We start from the raw sequence: 20,696 nt of genomic DNA on the forward strand, positions 1-20,696 counted from the left end.
ATTTCGGGCTACTTAAACACAATTGCATAATTAATTAAACATTCGTATACTGCAAGTGATTATTTTTTTAAAAAACCGCTAATGCGTGTTTGCTCAGCTTTTCCTAGATAGAACCTTTGTGAATAGGCCGTTGTTATGTTTGAAGGCAGTGGGCTCGCTATTCCTACTTCTATTTCCATAGAATGGAAACCGGTCACGTGGACCTACACAACAAGATGGCTTCCTCCTCACGCGTTAACTGTCAAAAAATGCTTTCCGTGGGAAGGCGCAGGTTGCGGAAAGAAGCAGCTGTGCCTGTGATGTTTACAAAGGATGATCAGAAGCCAGAGTATCCGAAAGAGGACCCATTCTGCCCCGTAGTATTTAGTGTGGGCAACGATCCCTCACGACTTGGACCCGAGTTCTTTGACCGTCCGTGTGTCACTTTGGCTCAGGCGTTACTTGGTCAAGTGTTAGTTCGCAAACTGCCCTGCGGGACCGAGCTGCGTGGCCGCATCGTAGAGACAGAGGCGTATCTGGGTGGAGAGGACGCAGCCTCGCATTCTGCGGGCGGGAGGCGTACGGATCGCAACGTTGCTATGTTTATGTCTCCGGGCACGCTCTACGTTTATCAGATTTACGGAGTCTACTATTGCCTTAACATATCGAGCCAAGGAGAAGGGGCGGCCGTACTGCTGAGGGCACTGGAGCCACTGCATGGCCAAGACACCATGACGCAATCCAGGTACGCTCGCCGGAAACTGGGAGGTGGCAAACCTTTGCGTGATTGGGAGCTCTGCAACGGACCCTCTAAGCTCTGCCAGGCTCTAAATATCGACAAGAGCTTCGACCGTAAAGACCTTACAAACCACCCTTTCATCTGGTTAGAACCAAAAACGCTCTCGCAGGGTGAATGTGATATCTTGTGTGCGACCCGCATTGGGATTGGTAGTTCTGCTGGGGAGTGGGCGGGCAAACCCCTGCGCTTCTACCTGAGGGGCATTCGCAGCGTCAGTGTACGGATCAAGAACGCAGAACCAGTTGGGATTTAGACTATGGCGATAACTGGATTGGGTACATGTTGCTCCCCCTTGAGTGCTAGGTAGTTGTGACTTTATTGGATTGCACAGAAAAAGAACACAATTTGAACGGGAACGGTTATGTCGAAGTGCCTTGGAATGTCTGCAATGACAACATTGAACTACAGTCAGTTCATAGTGAAATCTTTACGAATGTGCAACCACTCGCCCATCTGCTAAAAAAAGGCAAAAGTGTTGCTACAGAGTCTTCCGGCAGTCGAAGCTACAATGAATGACGGCGCCGGCGGGCTCTTGGCAACGGCATACTTTTGGTCATCGTATTACAGTCCAACGAATTATCGCAAAGGCAGAATACAAAATTAAAAATTTTCTTAACCATGCTTCGCATTTTTGTTGTAGTTGTTGATGCAGGAGTGATAGAAATTAGCATCGATTTGTATGCTGGGGATTTTTTTCTTGATAAATTATATTCTGCATACCACTACTTAATCCCCAATGCGATACAATCAAATTGTTTTAGATGGGAGGGAGCTCATTGCTTTCTATGTGTTGTTTCTGTGAGGGTGGATTACGTGCATGGTGCGTGAGAGGTATAGCATGAACAGCCATACAAATAATAAAGGGCGGGCCGGGCGACTGCCTGGGGTGCCATTAGCCCCTCATCACGCAGGCTTGTTAAGTCTTTCGAGGGCTCCCCCGAGCTGGCGTAGTGGGAGAACGTGCGGCAGGTGCCCCTTTTGCATCCTAATCAGATGATGACCACCTTGCTTCGGCGTTGGAGGGGGGAGGTTTTCATTGAAACAGGTTGCTCATTAGCATGAACGCCCTATTCCAATGATTAACTCCCTGCCAGGCACCAGAGCAGGGACTTAGAAATGGCGCTCCTAGCCCCCTGCATCCCTGTTGACCATGGAAGGGGGGTGGGGGCATGCCACCAAGGCCAGCCCTGCTGTGATCTGTGCAATCTGCAGGTCGCAGGTTATAATCATGCAAGGCTAACTCAGCCTTTCATCCTTCCAAGGTCGATAAATGAGACCCAAACTTGGTTGGGTGATATGTAAATATGTTCCATGTAAAGTGCTTTGGTGAAAGCGCTATGTAAATAACACATCATTATCATAGGGAAAGTTAATTTTCCAAAAAGATAACTATCGTCAAAACCCAATAAAGCTGTCTTTGCGATGCTTGGAATTCAGCCTTTCTATACTATCGTTCAGCAAAGTCATAATTCTATTAGACACAGAGGCAAAGTATTATGCTTTACTCTTTACTTCACAACTCGAGCAACAACATACATGTAATATTTATATCAACACAAACAGATTAAAAAAAAATAATTTCCTCGAACATGGTAGTTTGTTGCTGCAACTCGACTGCTCCTTGTCCAGGCTTACATGACATAACCCTCCAATCAGTCCAAGGGTCCCCACATAAACCCCTGGACCGCCTATGCACACCCACTTTCTTTGGTGGCTCCCTTGTAGTCTTATGTAACCGAAAAGATCAACAGTGCCAGGGAGGATAGCTCAGGGGCAAGGCGTTTGTCTTGGAAGCAAGACAACGCATAGCAACACGGGTTCGAATCACTGTCTCACGCTTAGAAACTGGTCTCCGGTATTAAGTGCGTTTATAAAAGTATAATTATAACAGCGTCAATTGAGCTTCCCACACTCACAATGGCCAACGTGGCGTAACTGGCTTTTAAATGCTGTAGTCTCCCCTGTCTTTGCATCTTCAGGAGCCCCTGGTTTAGCTTCTGTCCCTGAGGATACAAACAGATGGACAATCTGTTAGTCTGTGGGTGGGCAATTGCAAGCTATTCACTCTAGCGACTTGAGCCTCATTGTTTGCGCCTGCTGCTTCCGTTCGCGCTTGACCTCGCTTACGTTACGCACGTTCTCATACTAACTCATAACGATTGCGTGGGTGATATAATACTTCAACTCCTTGTCTTTAATAGAATTATTACTTTCCTGAATGATTTTCCATCCTATGTCAAGACTTAGAGGCCTGTATTATTCTTGTTTAAAGCTTACTATCAATGAGGCTACTTGATTAATTTGCACATGCGCGCTTGCTGCATAGCACATCTCATCCACCAAACTAGTGTAGCTACTGAGACCGACCTGAAGGGCTATGAAAACCCAGTTCTCTTCTGCTGGCCTAAGAAAGGTTGGCTTGGCATCATATTCCTTGAGTCCCCTAACTGGGCACAGCTTGGGCTGATCTGGAAATGCTGAGGACACAATGTATGTGTGTTTTCGTCCTCTTGATGTGAAACATCACTTCCTCTTGGGGGGAAAAAGACTTGCTGTCCAGCTGCAGCGTTCCTACTTCAGACACTCTTAAACGCTAGTAGGCAGGAGGGGGCGTGGCTTGCTGCCAAGCGATGTGCAGCTGACTCCCCGCCGCTCCCGTGCAGCCGCAAAATCCAGGCGAAATCCTATGTTGAAACTCCCATGGACGGTGTCCAGACGGCTGGGAAGGAAGCCTGAAACCCAGAGGCAGTGGATAGCGGCCTCGGAGGAGGTGTGGAGAGCGGTGCTTTTACTGGGCGCTCGCCGAAAAATCCAGACTGCCCGGCGGGAAGGGACACTCAAGATGGCCTCCGTGGCGTAGTGAGGGAGAAGGAGGACTGTTGGCAACCCGCGGCTGGTGGACATACACAGCGCCCCCAAGCGAAGCGGGGGTAGTGACGGGTGTAGAAGTGCCCTTGTTGGAGGAGCAGGACTCGATGCTGCCTCGCGGGCGGTGAGGAGATTTGGCCTGGGCAGGCGTCAGCTGTACGACCCGCTGCAGTGGACTGGGCTCTGCCTTGTGGAGAGCGGTGCGGGGCGGTCCGCGCGGGTGCTGGCGTGAGAGGACGTCACAGGGGGAGCAAAACGACTCATGTTCTCTGTGGCGGGGGAAGTACCTGCCAGGATCTGATGCATGTGAGCCAGAGACTGGATCCGTGGGGCGGATCTGAGCTGCATTGTGAGGAGGTCAGCAGAGGCTGAGATGCCGGAGCCTGGATTGTGGCCCTACAGACGTGGCTGCTGAAGTGGTGGTAGGTGGGGTGCCGTCCTGGCTGGGCAGAGGGCGGTGGAGCTTCCGTGGAGGTCGGCTTATCCTGGGTCGGCCAGAAGTTAACTAGGGTGCTTGCCCTGAAATCATATATTTTTTTTTTCTTCTGCCAGTGGAGGGGCAGTGCGGAGGGGGGGGGGGCAACTGGAGTGTGCCTCTGGGGACTGTGGAGGAGCCAGGGGAGAAGCCACTGAGGTGGAGGACAGGGGGTGGACTTCTTGTTCCCCCATTGTTGGAGGGCCCTTGAGGTCTGCCTGTCTTCTCCCGGGTGGTCTGACAGGAGGGGGACGCGGTTGTGCCCGGAGTAGTGGAAACAAAGTTTTAGTTTTGAAAGCGGCGTGGGGTAGTCCGCTCACCTATTGCCCGGAGGAGGGGGCTGACTCCTGGGGGCTGGAGTGGTGCAACAGCCAGTGGGAAGGGTTCAGCTCCTGTTGAAAAGCGTTGGACAAAGGGAGCAGAGCGGGGGCTGAACAGGAGAGACGTTGGGGCCACAGTTCCTTGGCGGGGAAAAATAAGGCTGGTGTGGAGGGTCTGGCACACTGAGACGTCTGTTGCGAGGAGAGGGGGCCCTGCTGAGAGAGACACAGGCAGGATAAAGGAACTTGAGGCACGGGCGTGCCGGCTGAGGACAATTCGTAGAACCCACGCCCAGGGGCGAGAAAATAAGAGTCACTTTAAAATGGGCAAGAGTCAGCAGTGGATGGACAAGTACACGGAGACTAAGGATAGTGCCCGGCGACAGGAGGGTTCAGATCGACAGGAGAGGCCCCCAGGGGAGGACAAAAGTGCTCTGACCCTAGATGCACTAATGGAGGCGATACAAGTCTCCAGGGATACCATCCAGGAGAGCATCAAAGAGGTGGGAGTGGATGTCTCTCTGGTGAGGGTGGACCTCCGCAGAGTCTCTGAGAGGGTTACAGAGGTAGAGCAAAGGGTCAGCACGGTGGAGGACGATATCCAGAAGTTGAAGAATCAGGTGGCGGACCTGGTGGGGGCTATCCGAACATTGGAGGTTAGAGCGGAGGACGCAGAGGGACGCTCCAGGTGTTGTAATATCCGTCTGGTCGGCGTTCCGGAGAGAGAGGAGGGGCCTAGTGCGGAACTGTTTGTGGAGAATTTGATGCTGAAAGTCCTAGGGATTAAAGGCCTGTCCAATCTCTTCACTGTGGAAAGGGTGCATAGGGTCCCAGGGAGGCCCCCGCCGAGAGTACTGGTGGCTAAAATCATGAATTTCCGGTATCAAGATGCTTTTTTGCAGGATGCCCACAGAAGGGGCTACTACATGATCGGTAGCGCGAAGTTGAGGATTTTCCCGTACTTTACGCTTGAGGTGCAGCGACAGAGGAGGTCCTTTGATGCAGTGCGAAGCCGACTAAGGGAACTCAATTTAAAATACATGATGTTTTTCCTGGCTAAGTTGAAAGTGCTGTCGGGGGGGGGGGGATCGTGGTTTTTTAAGTCTCCGAGAGAGGTATGGGATTGGCTGGAGGCGGGGCAACATCAAGTGGAACCGTTATCGGGGGGGCCCTAAGATGGGGATGGGTCAGGAGGCGGAAAAGTGTGGGTAATCCCCAGCGAGACGTCATTGGCAGGGGGCCCAGCAGTAATTGGCTTTCTGATCGGAGGAGATATAGGAGAAGATGGGGGGAGCACATTGGTGGGCTGCACAGGGCAGGTGGTGAAGCTCTCAATTTACGCGACACTACTGACTACCAACCCCAGGGGAGGTGAGGAAGGGGGGCTGAGTAGTCCAGTGGGTCTGTAGTTAGGAAGGAGGAGGGGGAAGGAGTTTGGGGGGGTGGGGTTATGTAGGGAGGGGAGGGGGGCGTTTGGGGGAAGTTAGGGGGGAGGGTTTGGGATGTTGGCACCATGTTGAGGTCCGGTGCGGGAGGGGGGAAGTTGGGTAAGAATAGTAGAAATGAGGCCTAGCACAGCAGGGGAGAGAGATGTGGGAGGGGGGAGGGAGAAGTGGATATGGAGACTGGGGAGGCTGAACAGTAGAAGGGCTATAGTGGGAGAAAGCTTCAGTGCACCGGATGGGTAAGTTAGGAAGTTTGAAAATTGGGACATGGAATGTCCGAGGATTGGGGCATTATCAGAAGAGGAAGAGGGTGGGGGAGTTTTTGAAAAGGCAAGCAATACAAGTGGCCCTGTTGCAGGAGACACATGCAAATGCAGAGTTGTTGGGGAGGTTGGAGAAGCTCTGGGGGGGGCAGATAACTGGCACGGGGTACTCAACCCAGGTGAGGGGTGTTCTGATTTAGGTGGCAAGGGGGTGCCATTGAAGGTGAAGCGGGTGTTGAAGGATGGGGAGGGTAGAACGGTCCTTGCGAACTGTCTGTGGGAAAACAGGTCAATATGCTTGGTTAACTCGTATGCGCCAAATGTGGATGACAGAGTATTTCCCTTCGGTGATGCGCATGATGGGGGCTTATAGAGGAGAAATGATAGTGTGGGGAGGAGATTTTAATTGCCACTTGGATGAGCGGTTGGATGGGAGGGGAACTAAAGGAGGGCCTAAGAAACACGACGGGGTCGCTACGGAGGGTAATGGGGGGAATTGGATTTGGTGGAAGTGTGGCGGGAGAAGCATGGGGAGGAGAGAGGCTTCTCCTACCATTGGACTGTGCACGGTTCGTACTCGCGTTTAGATTATTTGGTAACGGGAAGGGAGTACTGTCACTGCTTTGGAGAGACGATGTACCCCGGGCGTATCCTATCGGATCACTCCCCTTTGGTGATGACATTGTGCGGGTCCAGTGAGAATCCTCCGCGGCGGTTATGGCGGATGCAGAGGGAGGCGTTACGGGATGGGGCATTTATGGCGGAGCTCAGAGAGGGGATCAGGTCGTACTTTGAGCTGAATGAGGGTACGGTGGAGACTAGGGGATTGCTTTGGGAGGCCTTCAAGGCGACTATAAGCGGGAAGTGTTTGGCCATGACAGTGGGGATGTGAAAACGGCTTCTAGAGACGTTGCAGAGGGCGGAGGCCCGGGTTGCGAAACTGGACAGAGGTGACGGGTGGAGTAGAGGTGGGAGAGGCCTTGGCGCGGGCGCTGAAGCTTCATGAGAGAACGTCATCGGAGCTTTCACACTTTGATAATAACAGACGAGATGTTCGACTTCATGGAGAGGGGGATAAGGCGGGTAGACTCCTGGCTTGGTTAATCAGCAGGGAAACCCCGACTTGAGTTATCACCCAGCTTCGATCTAGTACGGGGGAGCTAGTTGGGACTCAGAAAGAGATTAATGAAGCCTTTGTAACATATTATAAGGGGCTATACGTGACTGAGGGGGGTATGTGGACGTGGAGGATCTCATGGAGGTGCTGCGGCTGCCGAGACTGGGGGAAGACCGCCGGGAAGAACTAGAGGCCCTGCTAGAAGAGGAGGACATCCGCTGGGCGATCCGCGCTATGAGGAGGGGCACGGCGCCGGGTAGCAACGGACTCCTAAAAGAGGGGAAAGATCCAAGGGACTGCGCGGCATATCGGCCCATCTCGCTATTGAACGTAGATGGGAAAATCCTGGGGAAGATTCTGGCTACTAGGTTGGCGACGGTTGCGCCGAGTTTGATACACCCTGACAAATGTGGGTTTATAGGGGGCAGGAGCACGTCGGGTAACATCTCCCGGTTGCATCATGTGATGGATCAGGTAAAGTTACAAAGGCGGGACATGGCGATAGCGTAATTTGACGCTATGAAGGCGTTTGATTCCTTGGAATGGAAGTGGTTGTTTCGGGTGCTGCAGGAATTTGGCTTCGGGGAGAATATTTGTAGGTGGTTGGCTTTGCTGTACACTAAACCGCTAGCGATGGTGAGATCTAACAATTGGGTGTCGGGGTTGTGGGAGTTGGGAAGGGGACAAGGCAGGGGTGTGCGGCCTCTCCACTTTTGTTTGCGTTCGCCTTGGAACTTCTGGCGGCGTTCTTGCGGCAGGAAATGGCAGAGGCTGGAATCGAGGCGGGAGAGCAGAAGCACATAGTGTCCCTTTATGCGGATGACTTGTTGTTATATGTAGTGGACCCTAAAACATATCTTCCAGACCTCTTGGAAATACTACGGAACTTTAGATATATGTCAGGGTTCCGTATAAATGCGGAGAAGTCAGTTTTGTTTCCTTTGGGGGGGCTACGGGAATGTCCGTTAGAGGAACTGCCGGACTTGGGGATACGGTGGGAGAAGGAGTCATTTAGGTACTTGGGGGTAAAGGTGTTTCATGAGGTGGTGGACACGTTCGTGCATAATCCGGGGAGAGCTTTGTCTAAAATAGGTGACTCCATCCAGTTTTGGAAGGTTTTGCCCCTGTCATTGATGGGGAGGGTGGCGTTATGTAAAATGGTGATCCTCCCACGTTTGCTCTATTTTTTCACGAATATACCATATGTGGCAAAGAAAGTGTTCTTTAAAATGCTGGATGTCAAGATTAGGGAACTGCTGTGGGGCACAGGAAGGAGAAGGGTCTCCTTACAAACGCTGTGACGAACTAGAGAGGGAGGAGGGTTGGGTCTCCCGAATTATGAAAAGTACTTCTTGGCGGCACAGCTACAGTCAGTATTGGTGTGGGACCAACCGGGGGCAGATTTCCTTGAGGTGTTGGTAGGACCTTTGCAGCCAGACCGTAGGGCGGTAGAACTCCTGTGGCATCTGTTTGGATCTACCGGGACATTAGTGGTTTTCGAGGTGGTAAGGGAGACATGGAGGAAGTACGTGGGAGGCAAGGGGGTGAGGGGCCGATACAAAGGCAATCTCCCATGGGGGGCTGACCAGCAGCTCCGCCAGGCGATTGGGGGGTTGGGGATACGGAGGTTAAGGAAGAAGGGATGTGAGAAGGTGGGGGACCTTTTTGAGGGTGGAAAGCTTCTTACTTGCGAGGAGTGGTGTGACAAGTATGATCTGCCACAGGGTGTTTTTCTGGCATATGGGGCGGTGGTTCGCAGGATGGCAGAGTTATGGGACGGAATCCCTGAGGAGCTGGAGCCATGTCCAGTTCTTCGAGTGCTACTTGACCAGATGGGGGGCGGGGCACGTATTTCGTGGATATATAAGGCTCTGGGAGAGGGGTCGGTAGGGGAGAGCCTAAGGTTAAGGGGAAGTAGGCAGCAGATATGGGTAGGCCTATATCAGATGAAGAATGGGGCAGGTTTGGGACTTGGTCCGGAAGTCTTCGAGGAATGCCCGGTTCCAGCTGGTCCAATTTAATATATTGCATAGGGTGTATGTCACCCCTCTGGCACTCAGGGCGATGATGGGGGATCGGTTGGGTGAAAGTCCTAGATGTGGTTCAGAGCGAGCGGGTTCTGGCACATGGTGTGGGAATGTGAGGTTATAGTAGAATACTGGGACAAGATCCTCAGGGAAGTGAATGAGGTACTGGGAACCACCCTGGAGCGATGTCCGGAGACCTGTTTGTGGGGGAAACTTCCCGGGGGAAAGCGAAATAAGTTACGGAACAGAATGGGCCGTTTTTTGCTTATATTGGCTAAGCGCCGAATGGCAATAGCGTGGAAATCGCCCCAGGGCCCGATGGTCAATTTATGGCGGAAGGATGTACGGAGATGGGGGCTAGCGGAATTAACGGTGCTGCAGAACTGGGAGACGGGTGAAGACTGAGAGGTGGTGACGGTCCACTGGTCCCAATTGTTAAGTGATCTGGCGAAGGACAATGACCTGCACCCACCGTGAAGAGGCAGGGACAGGAGGGGGAAGTTGAGGGGGATATGAGGGAGAAGGGAGCCCGGAGGGGTGAGCGGAAGGTGGACTGGCCTGATTCTCAATGAACAATTGACACTGAAGCCTGCTGTGCTGTGACCACTGGAATGAGAGGAAGTAGATGAGATACTAGAAAGCGGTGATGGGGGGGGGGCAGGGAAGCGGTTGGAGGGGCTGTTTAATGAGGTTCATGTATGTGGAGGACTCGATATTGGAGGGTTAGGGAGGGTGGGGGAAGTTCTGGAGCTGTTATGTTGAAATGCCAATAAAGAGTGTTTAAAAAATAAAATACGCTAGTAGGCAGAAAAGCATCACCAGTTTTGCTGAAAGCGCTTTCCTAGATGGGTCAGGGTGGTTTGGGCTGCCAAGAAATAACCGCAGGACTATGTCCATGTTCCAAGTCTGGTGTATCGTGATTTCGGCGGGCAAATAGCCATCACCCCCATAGCAATCTACCAATGCGTTCTCGTTGATCTGGGAAACTAGCAAAGGTGCACGTCCTGCCAAAATGGCTGCTCTGTAGGAGTTCACTGTCCTGTATGCCTTGCCCTGCACCACGGGAGCTACTAGGAAATTCGCAATGTGAATCGCATCCGCAGAAATGCGATGCACGTCCTTTGTCACACACTGGCTGTGACTTAGCCCAGGCTGCTCTGTAGGACCTGGTAGTCTTAGGTGCCCAGGATTTCTGGATGAGTCTATCAGTGTCTCCTGAAAGAGCTGGCTTTCTCCAGGCACTCCTGAAATCACCTTGCTATCAGTTTTAGGGTCCCCTGAAGGACCAGCGTGTGCGGGAGACCAGTTGAGTCCTGCAGTATACCCGCACGGTCTGGCAGTAAGATTGGAATCTCTGTGGACATCTCCAGCAGATCGGGGAGCCAAGCTTGGCTCATCCATGCTGGGGTCACTAGAACCAGTTTTGCTCGCCATGTCCTGACAATCATCGGTGAGAGGGGGAAAAGCAGAGTACTGCCGAAAAGCAGCTGTGTTGGCTGCCTCTGGGTCTGATCTCAACTGAAAAACTGCAGCAACTGCCTGTTCAGTCCGGAGGCAGAGGTCTGTCCCGAAACGACCCCTGAGATCCATAAAACATGGAAGGTCGACATGCCGAGCTTCCAGTCGCTAGAGTCTCTGAAGTACTGGGAGTTCCAGTCTGCAACTTGGTTGGCAAGCCTGGGCAAATACTCTGCAGTCACACTGAGGCCCCTGCCCAGGCAGAGTTGCCAGAACTCCTTGGCCATATTTGCTAGGAGCTTATTGGGATGACAAACTTTTGTTAATTGTGGGCGCTGGCTGGATGCATGGGTCCAATATTAGTAGTTCTGCTTTTTGTTACTGTCTAGTCATAGTCCAGTCTTTAGGTTTGTGTGCATATGGTTTTTATTGGTGTAAACAACCAACAAAGTCAATGTGGCAATTCTTAGCCAGACGTGGTCAGAAACAACAAGCCAGTTTGGCCAGAAGTGGTGAAAACAAACAGCCGACGCACGTTTCAACCAAAGTCTTTCTCAAGGCGGAGGTGAAGTGGCAGCAGACTCGTGTTGGAGTTAGCAGCTGGTCCCCCCAGTTTGGGGTGCCAAGTCGAGGCTAGGTGGATCTAATATTGGACCCATGGATCCAGCCAGCGCCCACATTTAACAAAGTTTTGTCATCCCAATAAGCACCAAATTTCTTGGGAACCCCGGAGTTCGTCCCCAGACAAACCATGATCCAGGCTGCAGGCTAAACTTTACCCATTAATAGGAGGTGCGCAGGGCACCGGGAGTCCCGACCCCAATAACTCCAACCCTTCTGAAACTTCATATTTGCTAGGACTTTGAATCTTGTGCCTCCTAGCCGATTAATATAGCGCACTGCTGAGGCATTATCCATTTCAAGGAGAATGCAAAACCGCACTCTGCCTTGAGTCAGGCTCCTGATCGCAAAGCAGCTCACCAAGAGCTCCAGGCAGTTGATGTGCAAGCCCCTCTCTGAGGCTGACTAGGGACCCCCGGTTGTGATTGTTCTGCAGTGGGCTCCCCTGCCTCTGTGACTGGCGTCCGACTCGATCACCAGGTCTGGCAGTGAACCGAAGATGGCCCTTCCGTTCCAGGCTTCCATATGTTGTATCCACTAGGACAGCCCCATCTTCGCTTCTTGTGACAGAGGAACTCTGTACTTGTAAGACAGCCCCTCACTGAGGTGCTGTACCTTCAGACGCTGTAAGGCCTGAGAATGCAGGGGGCATGGAAATATCACCTGTATGGATGAGGCTGGCCTTGCTACTATCCTTAAAGGAATTACAATAAATGATGTCTCACGGAAAACACTATTATTCAATATTTCATGTTCAGGACTCAATGTAGTAGAGAGGAGGGTGATAGGTCAGAAGTCAACATATCAAAATGATTTGATTCTTTATTATCATAAATACATTGAAACATTACAAATTGTCATTCATTACGAAAAACTACAAAAATCCGTTGATAACACTAAAACCAGACAAGTTTCTCACAAATGCCTGGAAGCATATTCCCAAAATGTGCAAAACAAAACGCCACTAGTGTTGTGCACTATAGTGATTTAGTGAAGGCAAACCATTCTCTTAGCCCAAATGTATGATATGATATATGGGAAACAGGGGAGAACACAAAACAACAACGATCTTAAGCCCAGTGACATTGAGAATGTGCAAGTGCATGGGGATGGGAAAAGGGAAAAAGTGCATGGAAGGGGGAGAGTGGAAAGTGCAGAGCAGAGGAGAGTAGATAAATAAATAATAAATAAAGAAAACAAATAGAATGTAGGCAATAAACAGTGTTAGTGCAGCCAGCAAGTGCTGTGTTTATGGAGACAGACTGGGTAAGTCTGAAAAGTGCAGAAAAAAAGAAAATGGGGTGGGGGGCTGTATGGGTACAGATACAGTCCATCCAGTGCAAGGGGTGGCCAGGAGGCAGTGCAGGAGGGTGGCAGGGTGAGCAGGTACCTGGACCCAGAGGAAAGAGGGTGGCCAGGTGCACAGTGCCAAGAGAGAGCGGGTCAGCAGGGGAGAGGGGGAGAGAAAGCAGAAGCAAAGAGGAAGGTCTTTAGGTGTTTCTGGAACCGGAGATGGTTCTCCTCAAGTTTTAGAGTGGCAGGGAGGCTGTTCCAGAGGGAGGCCCCAGCCGAAGATGGAGATCTACCCCCAGCTCATTTCTTTGAAAAACGATTGACTCGGAGGGAGTTAGAGGTAGAGGAGCAAAGAGCTCGAGAGGGGAGGTATTTGCAGAGGGATAGCTGAAGATATTTTAGACCTAGCCCCCAGAAAGCCTTGTGGACAATGCAGAGGGTTTTGAATTTAATCCTTGCATCCACTGGGAGCCAATGGAGAGATTTCAGAGCTGGAGAGATACGATCCCAGGGCTATTGGCCAAGGACAAGTCTCGCAGTCCTGTTCTGGATAAGTTGCAGAGGGCGGAGAGTAGAGGCAGGTAGATTTAGAAAGAGGCTGTTACAATAGTCCAACCTAGAGAGAACCCGAGCTTGAGAGACGGTGAGCTTCTGAGGGAAGGAGAGGAAAGGCAAAGTACCTCTGAGGAGATATGGGCGGAGAAGGAAAGTGTGGAGTCAAAGATGACTCTGAGGTTCTTAGCCTCGCATGTAGGGGTAGACGGCGGGCCAAGGGAGGCAGGCCAGAGAGTGAGGGAAAAGGATGGAGATGGTGTGCCGATGGAGAGGATCTCAGTCTTGCTGGCATTTAGACAAAGATCATTGGTGGCACACCAATCTTGAATGGCGGTTAGGCAGTCAGAGATGAGAGAGGGGGAGGAGGTGGCTGAGGGCAGCCGGAAAATGAGTTGAGTGTCATCGGCAAAGCACTAGAAATTTTAGCAGAAAATGGCAATGCGGTGGGCAAGAGTTTCCAGGTATTGGTTGAAAAGCCAGGGTGAGAGGTTAGACCCCTGGGGAACCTCACAGGTAGAGAGGAAGATAGATGATAGGAAGGACCCGAGTTGGACCTGGGAGGGTCGATCAGAGAGAAAAGAGGTCAGCCAGGCCAGAGCCTGATCAGTGATACCCAGGTTATCACGGAGCTGGTTTAGCAGGATGGTGTGGTTGACCGTGTCGAAGGCAGAAGAGAGATCAAGAAGGATGAGGACAGAGGGAGTGTTAGAGTTCAGGTTGGAGAGCAGATCTTCACGGATGTTCAGGAGAGCAGTTTCCATGCTTCTGGCCTCTCTGAAACCAGACTGGTGGTCATGGAGACAGCCAACAGAATCTGAATGAAGGTTAAGCTGAGAGATGGTCATCTTTTCCAGGAGTTTAGCCAGAAAGGGGGTAATGGAAATTGGGCGATAGTTAGCCGGACAGGAAGGATCAGCTGTGGGTTTCTTGAGAAGAGAATGCACAAGGGAGTGCTTCAGACGGGAGGGGAAGAATCCTGAGGTAAAGGAGTGGTTGCAAAAATCAGCAAGGGCCGGAGCAAGGGTGTCAATGTGGTCCTTGATGGTTTTAGAGGAACAGGGATGAACCTGTTTTGACGAGGCTCTCATAGATCGGACTTGTCTAGCGACCTCGTCAAAGACCTGTAGAACAAATCTAATGTCATCTAATATCACTGAGTGCTTAATATCACGATTTAAAGTCAACTATAGGTATTCTAGAGAAGTAAGATCAATACAAATCTAACAGTTAATGAATATTCCTTCATGCTTAGTTTCGACAACCAAGTCATCTAGTTTTAAACAAAAACTCATGTTTGTCTTCCTCTGGACAAAAAAAATTTGACAAAATGTATTTCAAAACATAGTCTGATAGTTTCTTAAATGTATTTCTCTTTTTCTTTCATTTCTTTAACACCATCCGGTGATTAGTGCATAGAACGTATTCTAAAAAGATTAAAACAAACAATGAAAACCTGTCCATTCACTGCTCCTTCTACAATTACTTGAGTTCCTACATTCAAGAAGAACAGTTACCCTAGTTTCTTCTACTTGGTTCAGGCACAGAAGATTACTCCGTCCTCCGACCAAGGGTTGTGCATGATAATTCACAATTTATCTACAGAGACATAAAAAAGGGATTGGGGTTACACCCCTAATTCCAATCAATGGAGTAACAATCAGCACCAGCATCACATGGATCACACTATTAATCACTAACCTCTATATGTGGGTTGGAATCAAACTGGACCACTTTTCCCATAAGGCTTTTCACTCAGGAGAACAAAAATGTGAATCAAACTGTTCGTCCCGGACTAGTGACATCTCTCTAAAATGTTACAGACAAAGCGCAGATAAATCATTGAGTGGTTTAGCTGGCTCAGGGTTCATATGGAAATAGACATTCAGTTTCTAAGTGTGAGGTGATCGGGTGATCGTTACAATCACCCCAATTTTGCTTAAGCCCTTGGAGTTAAAATAATGCCCAACTGACTAGGTAACTGGATCACCCCATTGGTGACATTGCATATTATTCACCGGTGGTGTTGCTATTCTTCTGAAAACATCTACTTATAATAGTGTAGATGATTTAACTACCGACCAAACTGGCAATTACGAATAGCATTTTATCTTTAGATTTTTGTCAGTTACAAATGTGTTTTCCTTTGCAGGTACGAAAAAGAATAGTAAAGAAAATGATGTATCGCGGTAATATCAATGGAGCGGTGCAAACGTACTCAAGTGTGATGGCGAAAAATCACCTCTACGTTTGTGAAAGAGTAATGAGTGCAGTGTCAACAAAGCACCAAAGCCGCCATTTCTTGCCACGTGTGTACCCGTGTTCGTGGAGAGAAGCGTCTCATGCTGAATAACCACAAAACTCTTGACTTTGAAAAACGTGGGACCATTGATATGCGAAATGCATGCTCCTCTACCTCACGTACTTTATGGAAGTGTAATCTTTCATAGTCACTAAAAAAGGACAATGCAGTTAGTATGTTTGTTGACTGAAAAAGAAAAAGAGAGAGGACTCAAATGTAGCAAAGCTGGCCCACTGGCTCTAACTGGTTACAACCATTTGCAAAAAGGCAAAGTAACAAACTATTGATCAAATACATATTGTTTGTTAATTTGTATAAATGTCGTCATGCCGATTCCTTTGAAACTGGAAAATGGCAAAACATGTTGTGGAAGTACACATCTTAAATTATGTGTGTTAAAAGGAACCAATTCCTAATGCACCAAGGTGATGGTACTTACAATCAAATAAACAAGGCTTATCCAGAACTGTGCAGTATGATCATGCCTATTCCCTAGCCAAATGTAATCTAGTAGTCTGAATGTATATAACACTAGATGCCCCACAGGGAAGATCTAAATCAAAATGTATGTAATAATCATGGTGTTCAAAAATGCGTGCAAACCCATATGCCCCAAGAACAATCAGGATCAAAATAGGAGGCATTCAATGACATTGCGTGCATAGTGAAATGGCACTACTGCACACAATGTAACCATTCTTCCTGTGAATTCAAGCCAATGTGATAACTTTGGGTGTGGTACATCCACCACTGTTCTCTTTGCACTGTTCTCTTTGCGACAGTCTGGTTGTTGTAACCTGAGCATATGTCCCCCAAATCCGTTCAATGGCTCACCACTTGAATTCTTCACAGGTATGGCTATTTTCCAAAAAGTGGACTACCTGAGGAGATGTCATATTCCTTGTACGGATCTTAGATTTATATTCTGTTATCCTTTATTTAATGGGCCTTGATGTTTTGCCTATATATGTTTTCATGCAAGGGCATGTGATAGCATATATAAAATTTTTGTTATTACACGTAGTGTGATGTTTAAGAATCCAGGATTTTTTATTGATAACTACCGAAGTACAAGCCGTAGTAGATTCACATTGACGGCAAGTACCACATGTAAAATGGCTGATAACCGGTTTTGAGCCCCAAAGGAATGTAATGGTTAATGGTTTTCTTTCTATAGATCCTCTATCTGCTCGTGAGAACCAGTTTTTCAAATTTCTGCCCTTTTTAAAGGCATGTATCGGACGTTCAAGACCTGGATTATTCAATTGTAGCAAATGCCAATGTCTGGATTCCGCCTTTTTTTATTTCAGTATGGTGAGTGTTAAATGTAATCGCGCAGACAAGTTGTGAATTGGTGATGTTTTCTTTATTTTTCTTTGACAATAGGGTATCCCTATGTTGATTTCTGCCTCTTTTTTGCGATTGTCTAAGCAGGTGATGGGGGTATCCTCTCTCAGATAGTTTGGCCTGTATTTTATTTGACTGAATAACGAAGTCCTCGGTTTTTGTGCAATTTCACCTAGCCCTCAAAAATTGACCATAAGGTATATTGTCTCTCAAAGCTTGGGAGTGGAAACTGTCGTATCTAAGAATAGTATTTCTATCTGTTTCCTTTCGAAACAAATCTACTATGATATGTCCATTCTCTGTCTTTATTAGTAAATCCAAAAATGATATTTATTTATTGTCTACCTGCATAGTAAATCTTAAATTGGAATTTAGAAAATTAATCCATAGTAGAAATTGATCATAATTGCCTTTTTCGTTGTCCCAAACTATAATAATGTCATCAATGTAACATTTGTAAAACGTAAGTGCCAATTTGAATGGATTCGTATTTAGGCTAAGGGAATTGTTTGCCTTGACTAAATCACTATAGTGCAAAACACTATTGGCGTTTATTTGCACATTTAGGGAATATGCTTCCAGGCATTTGTGAGAAACTTTTCTGGTGTTAGTGCTATCAATGTTTTTTTTGTATGTTCTTGTATTTTTTCGTAATGATTTAATGACAATTTTTAATGTTTTAATGTATTTGTGATAATAAAGAATGAAAGCATTTTGATATTATGACTTCTGACCTATCACACTCCTTTCTACTACTTTGAGTCCTGAGCATGAAATATTGAATAATAGTTTTTTCTGTGAGACATCATTTATTGTAATTGCTTTATGTGTTTTTCCCGGATGTCCACGATGAAGGGGACACCCATCCTTTTTGTATAGTTCTTGCTACTATCCTTGCCAGTTCTCTCAGAGAGGGAGATGTTATATAAAACACAAAAATGTACACCAGTGTGCACAGGTCGCACTCGGCTTCACCATCCAAAAAATGCTTGAGATGCCAACATTTTGAAAATGTAGAAAAATTGGCTTGATTAAGTACAAAATATCGTGCCCTTGTCAACAAAAACAGCAGACACACATATATATATATATATATATATATATATATATATATATATATATATATATATTACATTTATCAGTTTCACAAACAAACATGCAGCACATAATACAGCATTGTCAAAATAGAACACAACAAAAGTAATGAGGTGGAGGGAGATAATAGAGCAGAAAAAGTCAAGAAGTAAAATATTAAACATATCCCTACTTCGCAAACATATCATACGAAACATTCAATTTCCTCCCTTGACAGACGTAAACGGTAAAGCAGATAATTTCAAGGATTGCACAACCCACAAGTGGGAACAAGACTGACACAAACCGAATCAGACTGTCAAAGATATTTCATCCCCATTACTGTCCTCATTTCTCTCCTGATATCGACTTTCTGTACCGGTAAGGGCAGGGATACATACACAGAGTCCAGCACAAAACCCAGAAACTCAATCTTCTGCAAGGGCGAGATCTGGGACTTCTCATAGTTTACTAGGAATCCCAGATCTTCCAGAAAGCTTGTCGCTTGTAGGGGTCGCTCATCCTGCACCATCAGGCATATATCATCCAAATATGTGATCAACCTGATGGTTTTATGGCGCAGCTTTGCTACCACCGCTTTCAACACCTTGGTGATGCATCAGGGCGCTGAGGACAGGCCGAACGGTAGATGGGTGAATTCCCACTGCTGGCCTTCCCAGATAAACTGGGGGAAGCACCAGTGAAATTTGTGTATGGGTATCACTAAGTAAGCGTCCCACAGATCTATTTTTGCCACCCAGTCTCCTTTTTTGATGATGTCTCTTAGGAGATGATGCCTGCCATCTTTAGTATTGGAGAAAGGCGTAGAGGGCCCTTAGATTTATGACTGGCCTAACCTTCAACTTTCTCTTTACCATCAAGAGGTTGCTCATGAACCCTGCAGTCCTGTGTTTGGCTGGTCTTATTAACTTTACTCCCAAATCTTTGCTATTTCTTGTCTCATGAGCCCTTGGTCGAGCACTGAAAGGCAAATTGGCCTTGGTACCTCGTCCTGCTGGGGCTCTTGACAAAACTCTAGGCGGAAGCCTTGAATTGCTTCCAGAACCCACATGTCTCGTGTGATCACCTGCCACTTGAGCAGGTGTGTAGCCAGTCTGCTGCCAATGGCTGGTAGCTGTGTGCTTGTCCCTGTGCTATGTGCTTGCGCTTTCACCTGCGGTAATGGCTGGAGGCCCGATGGCGCGCCTCCATCCTCTACCCCTTGCCTGCTTTGGGAAGAAGGGGTTGGGCTTCTAACTTCCTGAGCCCGCCAGGATCCTCTGTGGTAAAGCTGTTGTTTGCCTCCCCGGCTGGCCTAAAACTCTTGGGGCGAAGACCTTCAGGGAGACTTGCGCCTTGTCCATGGTGGCAAAGATGTACACAAATCTAGTCATGTCCTTCACAAAGGCATCCCCAGAGAGGGACCCTTTTGCCGCTGCTTCAGATGAGGCCACCTGCCCCATCTTTTGATCTATCTCTACCAGTATGGACCTCTGCCATTCCACTGTGATGGCGCAGTTGGTGCTGCCTACTAAACAGATGGGCCGTTGGGTCCATCCTGCCAGAACCTGTGGGTCTATGTTGCCACTATCCCTGGCTTCCTCTGTCATCGCCATCATTTTTGCAAGCTGACCCACCACATCAAGGAATTTCTCCTGAGGGGTGCACCAGGACCTGTCAATACCTTTTCGGATGTATTTAGAGTACTTAGCCATAAAGGTCAATGTCCTGGAATCTATATCTGGGGTATTGACCACTTTGTCTGTGTCAGGGGCATGCAAAGGCTTGGGGCAAGAACCAGACTAGCGACAAGGATATGTAGGTGTGGTGGTCAGCAGACAGTGGCTGGGTGCCTGGGAAAAGGGAAAATATTTTCTATTTTCTTTAATGGTTACTTTCAGAGATCAGTTGACTTCTGTGCTCCAGATGGAGGATTGGGCTCTAACCCATGGCAAGATGGTGGGACACCTCAGCAGTGAATCTTACGAGCAGCCAGCGCTTAGTTCGTTACTGACTGCATGTGTTCTTTGAAGACGCATTGCGTCTTTCCATGCTGCGAAAGAGTCGCTGAAGTAGAAGAAAGGCTTCAGCCTATAAACCAGGGTGTGCAGAGTTTGCGTATGCTGTTTAATGATCTTCCTGTGGAAACTGCAAGGCAACAACATTTATACGTGCGCGTGTAGCAGACTAGCTTGAATTAGAAATGCCCTGCAGTGCTGCGTTTACTTTGGGGGAAAGAAGTATAAAATAGACATATAACTTACCTGGCAGCAGCAGCAGAGTGGGTCTCTGATTGAAGTTAGCCGAAATAAAACCTCTGATGACTGTCTTTAAGAAGATTAACTCCTTTGTGGACGTGACACATGTTATGAAGTGCCGGTGGAAATTTTGTTTTTTTTATATCTGGTAGTTGTAGTTTAGAGATGCGCATCGTAGGAGGAAAATAGGTTTTTAAAAGGCAAAGTTATCTAAAGGTGAGCAACACTCGGAATTTGAAGAGAAAGACTTCAAGAATAACAACATTTTTCACCATTCAAGTTTTAGGAGTAAGGAAAGAAATAAACGTTACATTCACAGTCAGCTGGATTTAACTAAGCATTCATAAAATGAGCAGATGAGAAATTCTTTGAAGTGCAAATTTAATTCAGAACTGGAAACCTAAGATGAGTTAAATGCAAAGAATTTCAAGTTGGGTTTGTTTTTTAAGGCAGGACAAGTTTCATGTTCTTTCAGCTTCTATGCAAGGGTACAGCAGA

At 48.0% G+C, this 20,696-nt stretch overlaps 1 protein-coding gene across 1 annotated transcript; it reads left to right on the forward strand.

The window, feature by feature from the left end:
- Positions 1–188: 188 nt before the first annotated feature.
- On the forward strand, positions 189–17,578 carry MPG (N-methylpurine DNA glycosylase). Its single transcript, XM_069629108.1, has 2 exons — positions 189–724; positions 15,370–17,578. Exons 1-2 carry the CDS (start codon positions 216–218, stop codon positions 15,383–15,385), a joined length of 525 nt encoding a protein of 174 aa, XP_069485209.1. The 5' UTR covers positions 189–215; the 3' UTR covers positions 15,386–17,578.
- Positions 17,579–20,696: the final 3,118 nt, after the last annotated feature.

Source organism: Ambystoma mexicanum, chromosome 12 (assembly GCF_040938575.1).
Source record: "Ambystoma mexicanum isolate Mex_15411 chromosome 12, UKY_AmexF1_1, whole genome shotgun sequence".
In the NCBI taxonomy this organism is placed as follows: domain Eukaryota; kingdom Metazoa; phylum Chordata; class Amphibia; order Caudata; family Ambystomatidae; genus Ambystoma; species Ambystoma mexicanum.